Raw genomic sequence first — 12575 nt, 5'->3', positions numbered from 1 at the left:
GCCATAGAAAAGATCTGTGCACAGCAGCTTTTCAATGCTTATTTCAAAGCAGAAATAATGTGATACACTCTAATTCAGAACTGTTCTTTCAGCAGACAATGAAATCCTGCCAGAAAACTGCTGGTCAAGATTCCTAGCATTGAAAGAGAAATTACATACTAAAGTGTCAAAATTCCTATTAGAATGGGCATAAGGCATAAAAGATAACTTCCGATGTCCCAAGCCCAAATTAGAAAAACAATAATTGTATGCATGTGTACAAATGAAGTAAAACACAAATATGACTTATGGTATCAACTTTGGAGCAGATAATGCTTCAATAGAAGACTTATTCCATTCTAGGAGCCTACAAGCATTCTTACATTGCCCCGAAAGCACCTTAAAATTTTTTTTTTCACACTGTAGCAAAACTTGTGCCATGCAGTGCAATTTTCTATAATATTTCATCAATACTAGCCATGTAACTCAGTAGTTTTTTTCTTCTTTCCGCAACATCAAATGCCTAACAATGTTGAAATAGATAAGTGTCTTCCTTGTCTGTATAAGCTGTCTGCATATAGTTTGCCTATTTTGCCTGTAAGATGCCATCTGTGCCCTCATTTGTGTGATGATACAGAGCCAACTCTTTTTTTTTTTTTCATGGGTGCTGGTACACTTATGCTGTGCTACCATTTGCTGTGCCTGCTGTCTGGCCTCAAATACTTTCAAGCCACATTTCGCATCTTCCTTGTTCTAAGGTCCCTTTCCATGTACTGTAATAAGAATAAATATAAACTTCACACCATTACAGTTCCTATTACATTCAGCCATAGGTTGAACATATTAGGTTACAATGGTTACATTACAAAGGTTACATTACTATTGATTTACTCCATGTTCTAAAGGAAACTAAATTCTGGATGACCTTTATATCCTGAAGCTGTCACTGGGCCGTGCAAACACCATAACGTAGGTTAATTAAAATTAATTAAATTATGGGGTTTTACATGCCAAAACCACTTTCTGATTATGCGGCACGCCGTAGTGGAGGACTCCGGAAATTTCGACCACCTGGAGTTGCTTAACATGCACTCAAATCTAGGTACACGGGTGTTTTAGCATTTCGCCCCATCGAAATGCAGCCGCCGTGGCCAGGATTCGATCCTGCAACCTAGTGCTCAGCAGCCCAACACCATATAGCCACTGAGCAACCACGGCGGGTACCATAACGGAGGTAATAAATTTTAACAACCTGGGAATTGAGAACAGCATCTCAAAGTCACACAGCAACTGCGACAGATGTAAAAAGGAGGGCTTTTAACCAATTTTGGCCCAGTAGAGTTATTTATAATGTGCATTCAGTGCTCAGTATGCAAGCATTTTTGCATTCCACCCCCATCAGGGCATGGCTACAGCAGCCATGAATGAACCTCAACCTCGTGCTCAGCAGCTAGCTGAATGCCGTGGCCACTGCAGTGCGTTGACATAAATGAATGTGAAGCGCTCACTACAAGTAATTCTGAAAATTTCTAGTGGAGAATCACAACGGTACAATACTATAAAAACTAACGACACATCTAGAGACAGTCGTAATGAAGTTAATATTGCCAAAGAACAGAGCAGTGTCTTCTCTGGCTAGTGTTTCCAGGAGAACAGCACTTTGCAATGAATGCAAGCCATGACAAATGTACATGTTGCGCCAAGTGAATTTGTTTTGCAATGGCGAAAACCTTCAATAACAAGGCTGTATGGCAGTTGAATTGGCACCAATCATAGGCGGAAAGTTTTCATTTTTCCAGGGGTGGGGGGGAAGGTGCTGGGGTCCAACCAGCTTTCCGAACGCCACTTATAGATATATATTACCTTAAATAAGAGTTGTATTTGAAGAAACTTCGTGTGACCTAGAAGAATTGTGCACTGAAGTGATGCCCTTATACGAGTTATTTACAAGACCTCAAAGTAGGAGCCAGTTCAATTTCACAGCCCGATTCCCCTCGCACCACAAGGAATCTCGAGTCTCTTGGCGGTGTAATCTTCCTTTGCTATTGCTAACACTGCTTCGCCTTTCTAGCGAAAGTGCAGCCTCTCATTCTTTTTTACTGCGAGTCCCCATCTAAGCACTGTTGCGCATGACTGCTATTGATTCTGATCTCGAGTGAATCTGGCTTGGCCTCAGTTTGGTTACTGAGTGAATCAAATATTTATGACCTCTGCATGCAACTGAGCATTTACTATTGGAAAGAGAAGCAATATTGATACGCATCATTCCCATGCATTTCCTATGTCGTTGATAAAGGACTCTGCCGAAGGAGTCATTGACGTCCGTAGAATTTCTTAAGGGTCAAAAAAGCATGCAAAGCAATTTGAAGCGAGGTGACCATGCAACATATTCATTCTCTAGGCATAGGATATACATCCCATTAGAAGTAATTGTTAGTTGGCTACCTCTATCTCTTAAAAAAATATTAACTTTGTCCTGCGTATATATTTAAATGTACTGTGTCTGTGCATAGTGTTTACAGTAGAATTTTTTTTTTTTGTTAGTGAAAAAATACAGATGAAGTAGCCACTGCTGGTGCTTCTAATGCACTTCTATTGTCAGGATTTGTAGAAATAAAGCGAAAGTATGAATTAAAAGCCATGCACCTCCCCACCAACTATGATGCAGTAAGCTTTTGCCACAATAAAATTTTAAGTGAAAACGTAGAGGCAACTCAAAAGAAATGTCTAATGATGTGGGCGACAAAACTCTGGTGATGACACTGTAGGTGGTGGTGGAGAGGGGATAGGCTTTGGCATTTCAGGGGGGGGGGGGGGTGTTGCTCTGCTCCCTCCTGGAAAACTTCGAAGAGGGCTCGGGCCCCGGAGCCCCCCATAGTCACCTCCTATATGGCACCAATTATCACCAAAACCAATGCTTAAACAAAGGTTTTTTCATTTCAACTGCATTGATCCAGATAGATTACGATATTCCGTCTTCAGGCAATTAATGTGTATTGCCTCCCTTGTGGCGCTCAATACAGTAAAACTTGGAATTTAAAGGAACCTCAATAATGTGTTAGCTCTTCATTCAAGTGAAACATGAGTGAATGGGTTTGCTATTAGCATGTGAAATTTTGTAGCGGTTCATCTGCAAAGTCGTCAAGTGATGTGTGATCAGCAGATATTTCACTGTATAGCATGTGTGTAGCAATACAAGTTAACACAAACAATATTCCCATGTATCCCCCATTCAACATTTCTTTATTCACTCATACAGTCATAAGCTCGAAACTCGGGACTGTTGCGACTGAACACATATTCCTGTGCTATCTTCAGAGGGTTCTTTGATGTTGCTCAGTAAACAAATATGTACAGCTGCGAGCAATAGTATACTAACCACAGGCTTGTCATAAAAACGTAATTTATTCGTAATTCAGACGCACAAACTGAAATTGGCAAGTGCACTGGAAAGTTCACAATTACAGGTTTCGACTGCAGTCCTCAATTTCAAATTACATTCATATGCAGAGAAAAAAATGGCTTCATCGCAGAATACCCTTTCCGTATACTTTTGCTCAGGGGAGTAAAACCCCAACCACCTTTGAGACAAGATTCAAAACTCATGATTATTTCGTTACATGTAATAAGCAGTTACGATGCTAAAAAAAACCCACCTCCAAACTGGTGCTTCTGACAATACTTAGAGCTGAAAAAGTGACATGGTATTTTGCAAGCTCGCTCCAACTACTGAGTACCTATGTTTAAGGTTCTACATCAAAAGCATGGGCACCAATGATGAGTTACAATGAACTTAGCATATTACCTTGGACCTCTTGACTGTCTGAATCCTACCAAAGTAATAGGACATGCCATTTCCGAACTACCTCAAATGTAAGGACAAGTGCCAAATGAATGCATAGCAGTTGCCCTTCAAAGACGACTTTTGAAGTACGAAAACAAGGTCTAAACGAATACTTTTGACCTTTTTTATGAAGAATGCAAACTCTTTCGTCCTGACCAAAACCTTATGAAACAGGAGAATGTGAAAAGTTTGCCTAATTCAGAGGTTGGCTGCCGACCAGCCATCTGTACTTCTAAGCGATCTTCTAAAGTCCTATTAGTATTATTGGAAACGACGGCACATGCTTAGCCATTATAATTAAGGAAACAGTGAGCCGTCCGAAGTGAAGCGTTTTTGCGCTCTTACATCGTTACGCAAGCTCCGCAAATCCCGATAGTCGCTGCTCCCGATCATGTATGCCGTAATAATACGCCCCTGACATCGATATACTGTTCAAGGTTTGTTCACTCTGCGACTTTCACCGTTATCGCAATACTTTCAGGACAAAGGCTGCCTCCGAACTTGACAAGCATTATCACGCCGGCAGCGCTACAGTAAGCCGCTTCAGCGCACAAAGTGTGTAAGGAGCACTTTCAAGGCGGTAGACAATACTGAGAAAGTATCAGCACTCACATCGAAACAACTGTGTTAGACAAATATTTTTTGTTTCGATACGACCAGCTTACGCAGCCTTGGGGGTGTTTCCAGGAAAAACCTCATAATCGGCTACTCGGACCCACCTCTACCGAAACCGGAATTCAACTACAGGTTTAAGACTCACTACCATCAAATTCTACTGAGTAGTAGCATCATATGCGCTGCACAATGCCCAAAAACACATCAAGTACAACAGACTGGCGTTCCGAAAGTAATTAAAATCGATTACTGTTCACTTTAAGTAGTAGGCCTATTTGTTTCTCGCGTCGGAACATCGGCGCAACCACCGCCTCCGCTGTCAACATGCCAGTGACGGTTCGCTTCACGGGTATGACTGCGGCAAAGGCGGGGTGCGTCCGATCGCTTTGCAGGGGACTATCGTTCACATATACAACTCTTCTCGAAAAATACACTCAACGCAATAACAGACCATCCTTCCACTACCCGCTTCGCGGCCGCCCGACGACGCCGACGCGGTCGCTTGACCGTTGTCTCGCAGGGGCGTCCAGTGGAACAAAACCTACATTGCGTTGCAAGCATCCCATAGGAGATCGACGGAGGAGTGGAAGACTGAAATAATCAGTGCTTAACCTACCTGCCAACAAAATTCTCCAGCACACTGCTTTTTCCTGCGCTCTGTCCGCCGACCACGGCGATCTGAGGCAAGTCTAGCGTGAGGCTCGCTCCAAGTTGAGTGTAGGCGTCTTGCAGCCTGTTTACGATAGGAATTAGGCTTTCCATGCCGTCGTTGCCGCTCATTTTCGAACACGGCCCCCAGCTGAAAAGGTAGCTCGAGCCCTCAGCAAAACTCGCACCGCACAGGCATCACAGATACCCTCACTTGACTTCGCCGTGACGGCAGCTGAAGCCGAAATCAAAATGGCTGTGGCAAACCCGCGCATGCGCGCTTCAGGCGAAGTAGACGTCACTGGGAGAGAGGATCAATACAAGTAACGCAATGATCTCATAGAAAAGCACGTGGTACACCACCGCCTCCCGGGAAGCGTTTTAGTATCAGCATTCTCAGCGATTGTACGTATCTCGGGTTTCGAACTGCACTCGTTCGAATAGAGCAGGCGCAAGACAAGGGCAGATAACCGGTGTGCGCAGCTAGCCGTTGGTTGCTCCGCTTGCACGTACTGGAAGGGAACTTATTTCACCTTCCGCACTTTAATTCTTTCTCCTGCGCTGGCCGACCCACCGATTCGACCCAGTTTCTTCATTTTCATAGTGTTGTTTGTTCGTTTGTTTGTTTGTTCGTTCGCCGCTCGTTATAGTAAAGCAAATAGTTCGCGTGTATGAATGGTGTGATGATGTACACGTACAACACGTCTCTGTGTGTCTCTCGTGTAAATATTTCTCAAGAAAAAAAATCGTGTAAGAACATACAGATGGTTCATTTAAACGCCCCCTTATACGTATATTGATCACAATGGTAATCTGGGCGAAGCAAGCAATATTGAGAGAACTTAGTTGTGTGCGTGTGTGTCATACATGCCATCAAAGCGCTGTCAGCGCAGCCACGCTCATATGCAGTCGTGCGCACGAGAGCGGAAAAGCGCAGCGCAATGCGCCCTTAATCCATTATTTCCCAGGAGCTCCACGCTCAAGTACTTGAAAGCACTCCGGATTAATTTTGATCACCTGGGGTTCCTTAACGTGCACCGTCATGCACGGTACACGAGCGGTTTTTTTTTTTTTTTATACCGCCCGCATCGGAATGCGGCCGCCGGGGCCGGTATTGAACTTACTCATCGCATACTCACTCACTCCTGACATTATGTATACGTTCAATTGTTTTATTGTGTGTTTTTTTCTTCTTCTTCTGCGCTGTATGGCAGGCTTACAGGCGCTCACGCGCAAGGTTCTTGCCTATCTGTTTTGTCTGGCGCACCAGGGAGCACAGACTCGCCCTTGTGCAAAGTAAATCACAATTACATCCCGCCACCTCGAGCTCTGCAGCAGCGCAACGTACGCCATAGCGACTGGGCTACGGCCGCGGGTCTAGGCCATTGCCATGAAGGCAAACAGCCGTCATTTCATTTCATGTAGACCACAGCCGCCTATGTCGCGCACTATCGTCCCATTTTCGCAATCACTGTTTGTTTTTAAAAATGCTATAAAGTTTGCTTTTTTAATGTTTTCTCTTTTCTTTTCCTTTCTTTTTGTTTCTTCTTCTTTTTTTGCCGCTCTACAGCTTCATTACGCGAAGGTGGACGTTACTTGCACTACATGTGAAGCGCGACTTGCAGATAGATAATAAGCAGAAATACATCAATTAATATTAAATTAGGTTATTCAGGGAACAGCATTTAGTTTGAGTCCTGAGATCAGGTTTTGATACGTATTCGTGGTCAGAATGTTCTACACTGACTGATCGACGTGTTAATCTGTAGTAGTCCCGCAGCGGGTCAGGAGGATTTATTAGGTTATAATTACGTCACAAAGTGATACATGCACCGGGCTATGTGACAGATGCCATAGCGGGCTAGGATTGATTCTGATTACCTGGAGCTCCTCAACATTCACGAGCGGTTTATATATATATATATATATATATATATATATATATATATATATATATATATATATATATATATATATATATTCCGCTCAACTCTGAATGCGTGTGGCCACATCCGGCAATCGTCCCGCGACCTCATCAGAGTTACTGCGGCCGGCCGTCGGGAGGGCACCGCTGGAATATTAAACATGTGTAACGACAAATATGTATTTGCGCCTCATTTTGGAGACGCACACCGCGAAAGCGGTTCTGACCCTAGGTCTCCTCTACAAAACAATTAACGACTTCGGTTGTGCAATTGCACTGCATGGCCGTAAGGTCCAAACCTTGTGGACATTTGTGAATCATCAAGTTGTGCCTTGCGATTTCTCGTAAAACGCAACGCCCGCCACTTCAAGCAGGCCCAGATGACTGTTTATGAAACGCACCCGGCGAGTGCACCGACGTTTTTTAGAGCACACGCACCTAAACACGTCTGAAGCATCACTGACACCTCTCCCTCCTTATCCCACTGTTCGACAGGTCTTTGCCTCGAACGATGCATAAACGAAAATAAAACATCGTCCAACTAAATATGAACTTGCTGAGCAGCCGCAGCACGTCGTGAACAACCCTGCTGACGATTTTCTATATACAGGGTGTTTTCTTAATTGAAAAATTAGATTAAATCCCGGGGTTTTACGTGCCAAAACCACGATTTGATTATGAGGCGCGCCGTAGGGAGGTACTCTTATCTGTACCACATGTTTAAATATTGCACGTGGCAGATAGCACAATTCTAACCCTTTATCTGGATTGGATGAGGGGCCGGGCCATTATAGTTCTACGAGAAATCGAAATGCTTCAGCGAATAATTACCAGAATCACGCTAATTATATTTTAATTATTTACTTTACGGCACATATTTCAGTCAGATAACTGTAGCTAGTCAGTATGCAAGGCATACGTATGATCCATAGCATATCGACTTGGAACAATGGATTCTGAGGATGGCACGGTTTTGAGATATGCGCCGTCAAACTTGCGGTAAAGATGCACTGCTGTTCCGCTTGCTTTTTGAAGAAAACGCTGTTTAAATGCCTTGAAGCACAAAAGTAACTTGAACGCCAACGCATTTTGTCGGTCACCTTGAAAATGAATATCTCGAAACTGGCGTAGTCCTGAGAATTCGTTCCAAGTGGGTACGCCTTGCGAATTCCAATTAGTGCATTGAAATATGTGCCGTAATGTAAGTAAAAAAAATTACTGTAATTATGATACTCATGCAATTAAGCTTTTCGATTTCTCGTACATGGTTATGCTAGGAGAATGTCAGCAAACTTGAGAGTAGGAAAAATCAAGAGGCAGACATAGACAAAGAGACAGGAAGGTGACTGGACTAACAACTATACATGGTTATGCTAGGAGAATGTCAGCAAACTTGAGAGTAGGAAAAATCAAGAGGCAGACATAGACAAAGAGACAGGAAGGTGACTGGACTAACAACTCTAGTTGTTAGTCCAGCCACCTTCCTGTCTCTTTGTCTATGTCTGCCTCTTGATTTTTCCTACTCTCAAGTTTGCTGGCATTCTCCTAGCATAACCATGTACCAACTAGCCCAACAAGCCACTCTCATGTTCTCGTACATGTAATGGCCCGGACCGCGCCATCGAGTAACTTAGTTCAAGGGTTAGAATTGTGCTATCTGCCACAGGCAAGCTTTAAAATTGTGGTGCGGCTAAGAATAAGACACGCTGTATAGTTCTTCAAATGATCGATGAAAACTAATGCGAAGAATGAAACTTCGAAAAATTTTTAAAGTCATTATGTGATTATATGCCACTTTTTTTTTTTTTACCATCATGCAATGGTGTCGCTTGTGCGCGCGTGTGTGTGTGTGTGTGTAAGGGGGGGTGGGGTGGTTAGCGAGTGGGTTGAATGTGTGGATGAATTGCCCCGGGTGCAGCGCGCTGAGCAGCGGCTCCGGTTATAAGGAATAATGAATATATTTTGGTGTAAGCATAGATCGTGCAGGGCATTGTTTACGTTGTGTCATTTTAGTGTATAACATTTTTGCTGCACGCTAACTGTGGGCTCAGATCGAGTCTGCAGTGTATATAGTGGCACAACTTATAGGGCGTTCACAAAATGTGACACGTATAAAACTCGCCATATTGTCATTTCTTAATTTTATAGAAATAAATGCCGAATCAGAGGCAATAATATAGGAGCGTTTCCCTTAGAAATTAATTCCCATTCACTATACGAAATGTGCATAGGAGGGAGCGGCAAGCGAAAGAGACTAGGCGAGGACGGGGGAGGGGGTAGGCGAGAGTCCCAAGTAACTCTATGGTCCCAGCAGCCGCACCGAGTGCCGGGCAGCCGAGTGCGCCGCTGCCTTTGTCCGGGCTTGCACCGCGCATCAAAGTCGAAGAGAATGTACGGGGAAGGAAACGACGACAAGGTATATTTGTCGCAGGTGTTCCAGTGCATGCCCTAAATGTTTTCCCCCCTGTCGAACTTATTACATATTATCGCAATAATATTTATTAAGTATACAACATATATGGGCAGGGTGAGCGTCTGCTCCTCCAGCCCGGTCGTGGCTGTCCGCGCGGCAGAGCGCACACGCGGCCCGCGCGCCACATATCTTGGAAGGTGCAGAGCTTGGGCGTGCCGAGACGGCTGGTGACCTCACGTGCGCTGTCTTCCCGTGCACCAATCTCAAGTTTCGGAGGAGCGTTCGAAACGAGAGGCAGCACTTAGCGCTGGCAGCCTATATATATGCTTGCGCGCTCTTCATATTGGCAGCGTTGTGACAGCGTGTTCGCGGTCATCGCGTGGGATCTGTTCGTGTTTGCCTGTGGGCGCATTAATTAAGTAATAAGTGAATATTTACTGCAATTTACACGCCCGAAAAAAACTACGAACCTTACTTCGTGTTGTCTAACACATTGCTACCTCTTTCGGACGAAATTGCGGTTTCTTAAGCCTCATCACAGCTGAGGCGAAGAAAAGCAACTGAAACCTCTGGGCATGGAACGGGGAAAAAAAATAATCTAGAAAATAAAGCTTTATTCACCGTCCAACTCCTTAACCCGCCGTGGTTAGTGGCTTTAGTGTTGCACTGCTAAGCACGAGGTCGCGGGATCCGAAATCGCGGCCACGGCGGCCGCCTTTCGAAGGGGGGCGAAATGCGAAAAATACCTGTGTGCTTAGATTTAGGTGCACGTTAAAGAACCCCAGGCGGTCAAAATTATTCCGGAGTCCCCCACTACGGCGTGCCTCATAATCAGATTGTGGTTTTGGCCCGTAAAACCCCATAATCTGCTAAAACCTGGCAATAATGATTAAAAAGAGAAAACGGCCAACACCTTCTCAACCCCCTTCCCCTTAGAAGAGTAGGGAAAATAGGGAGGAGGGCAAATTGTGAGGCTGTGCAGGTGAAAACGGAAAAGTGGCGCACAAGGGTGTCACGGGCTTCGTGTTGCAGGTTTCTCATGTTCGAGACGTTTGCCAAAATCACTGGCATCCGCGCACTCGTTTTATTTTTACCCAAGTTGCACGACTTAGTTGAACGTGTCGTGCCGTGAAAGCTCAGATAAATTTTCAACCTTACTTATTCCGTGGAACGCGTAAGAGCGCTCTCATTAGCTGAGCGTTTGCAGTCCGCTCAGCACACAGCCGATCGACGAGAACGCTACACCGCGCGCCCAAGCCGGCAGCGGGAAGCAACAACGCTGACCTCGCTCCTGTGCAGAGCCGATAAGCGTGGATGCGTCCCCTTCGTTTCTTCGTCGTTTTGCAAAGGTCGCTGCTGTCCCTCGGCGCATGAAATGTTAGCGGAGCGGTTCAAGCTGTATCGTACTGAGCCGTGTAAACGCTCTCTCATCGAACGATGACAGGCGGGTTGTCGCGCACTATACCTGACTGCACGATCAAGAAAAAAAAGTTACGCATGATTAAAAAACAGTTCGCCGGTGGCGCGACATCAGAAAGCAGTAAATTTCAGCAGCAGAGTATCCGTTGTGGCATTCCTAAGCGCATAAATACCTGTATTAAATGACAGCCTTCGCAGACTTCATTATAATTCGGCTACATGCAGAGCACTGTCTGCGTGCATTTTCTCTTCCCTTTTTCTTCTTTTTTTCCTCTCTCTCGCTCAACGATTCAGATGCGCAGGCGAAAATCTCCAGTACAATCCGCGAGAAATTGATCCAGCCAGAAATTCAATAAAACTTTAAAGAACACGCATGTATAAGACCGATCCGCTCAGTTTCCATAAGTATCCTTGCAAACACAAAAACCACCAACTTACGTTACAATAAATCCAGCAAACAAAACACATACTCGAATATCGAAGTGGTGAGCTGGCCCATGGAACGTATTCTCGGACGATCACTTTTGGAGATTTTACTTTCAGTGCTCGCTCATGGGCTCGTTGAGCACAACCGGTTGAGCTGATTGGCTGGTTGAGCAAAACCCCTCGAATCATTCAATGCGCCCTGTATACTACGTCACGCGAAAGTGATCATACGAGTATATACCGCCCCAGTTGGTACATATGTTAGCAAGCAGACAGGAAATATAGCCAAACGTAGCAAATAGCACCGGCCAAAATTTTCAGGTGTATCCATGATCGCCTCGTGGAACAGAAGGCTTCCCTTTCCACGACTGACGGAGCTCACCTGCCAAATCACTGTACACAGTATACAGGTGACTATACTGTGTACTGTACTGTGCGCAGTTACTGTACTGTACACAGATACACAGCTGTAGGGTGGCTAGAATTCTAGTCATCTTGCGTTCGATAATACATGCAAGCGTCCTATAGGCAGCGGAAAAGCGAGGACAGAGAGGGAGATTACTGAAGTTTTCCAATTAATTAGGCAGAAGAACATCAGTGGCACATAATTCTCCGAGCCTCACTGTTAAAGAGTCGAGTTTCCTGAGCGGTGCGATTTCAGAAGCTTAACTGATGTACAATTTGTGGAGCTTTGCCGGAAGGTATATTTGTCCTTCTTACGCAATAATTCTCATTGGATAGTTCCAAACTATCCCGCCGTCTTTTTCGTCTCGTTAAAAAAAAAAAATACGGGGTTTTACGTGCCAAAACCACTTTCTGATTATGAGGCACGCCGTAGAGGAGTACTCCGGAAATTTCGACCACCTGGGGTTCCTTTCACGTGCACCTCAATCTAAGCACCACGGGTGTTTTCGCCTCCATCGAATTGCGGCCGCCGTGGCCGGGATCCGATCCCGTGACCTCGTGCTCAGCAGCCGAACACCATAGCCACTGAGCAACCACTGCGGGTCGTCTCGTTTTCGTGTTCACCATTTTCTTTTCTTTTTCTTATTTTCTATCAGATTACAGTTCAGCATATATTGTTGTAGCGATCGACCCATACCGTTACCTGTACCATAGATAGCGTGTGCGCAGCTGCAGCACATTGCGCGGGTGATAACCGTGAAATGCTTGCATTAGTGCAGCCGTTTTACCACTGCGTTACTTCTCCGGCCGCGATGCCACCTGCGTATGACGCTAAACCGCGCGTTACCGCTTAATTACCATTACCAAAAGGTGTCAGCTAATCCACGTCGCGCATGCGCAGG

At 44.9% G+C, this 12575-nt stretch overlaps 1 protein-coding gene across 7 annotated transcripts in view; it reads right to left on the bottom strand.

The window, feature by feature from the left end:
* shi (dynamin-1 shibire) overlaps positions 1-5376 on the bottom strand; it is a 110556-nt gene extending 105180 nt beyond the window's left edge. For 5 of the 7 annotated variants that reach the window (XM_065437190.2, XM_065437191.2, XM_070539770.1 and 2 more), the window contains exon 1: positions 5055-5375. In XM_065437190.2, the coding sequence (XP_065293262.1) occupies positions 5055-5218 (164 nt within the window). In that variant the 5' untranslated portion in view covers positions 5219-5375. Of the gene's footprint in view, positions 1-5054 lie in introns of all 7 variants that reach the window. The other 2 variants (XM_070539769.1, XM_065437193.2) reach the window with 2 other exon arrangements.
* Positions 5377-12575: the final 7199 nt, after the last annotated feature.

Source organism: Dermacentor albipictus, chromosome 1 (genome assembly GCF_038994185.2).
Source record: "Dermacentor albipictus isolate Rhodes 1998 colony chromosome 1, USDA_Dalb.pri_finalv2, whole genome shotgun sequence".
In the NCBI taxonomy this organism is placed as follows: domain Eukaryota; kingdom Metazoa; phylum Arthropoda; class Arachnida; order Ixodida; family Ixodidae; genus Dermacentor; species Dermacentor albipictus.
Note: the sequence above shows the minus strand (reverse complement) of the source record. Positions and strands in the feature narration are given on the sequence as shown.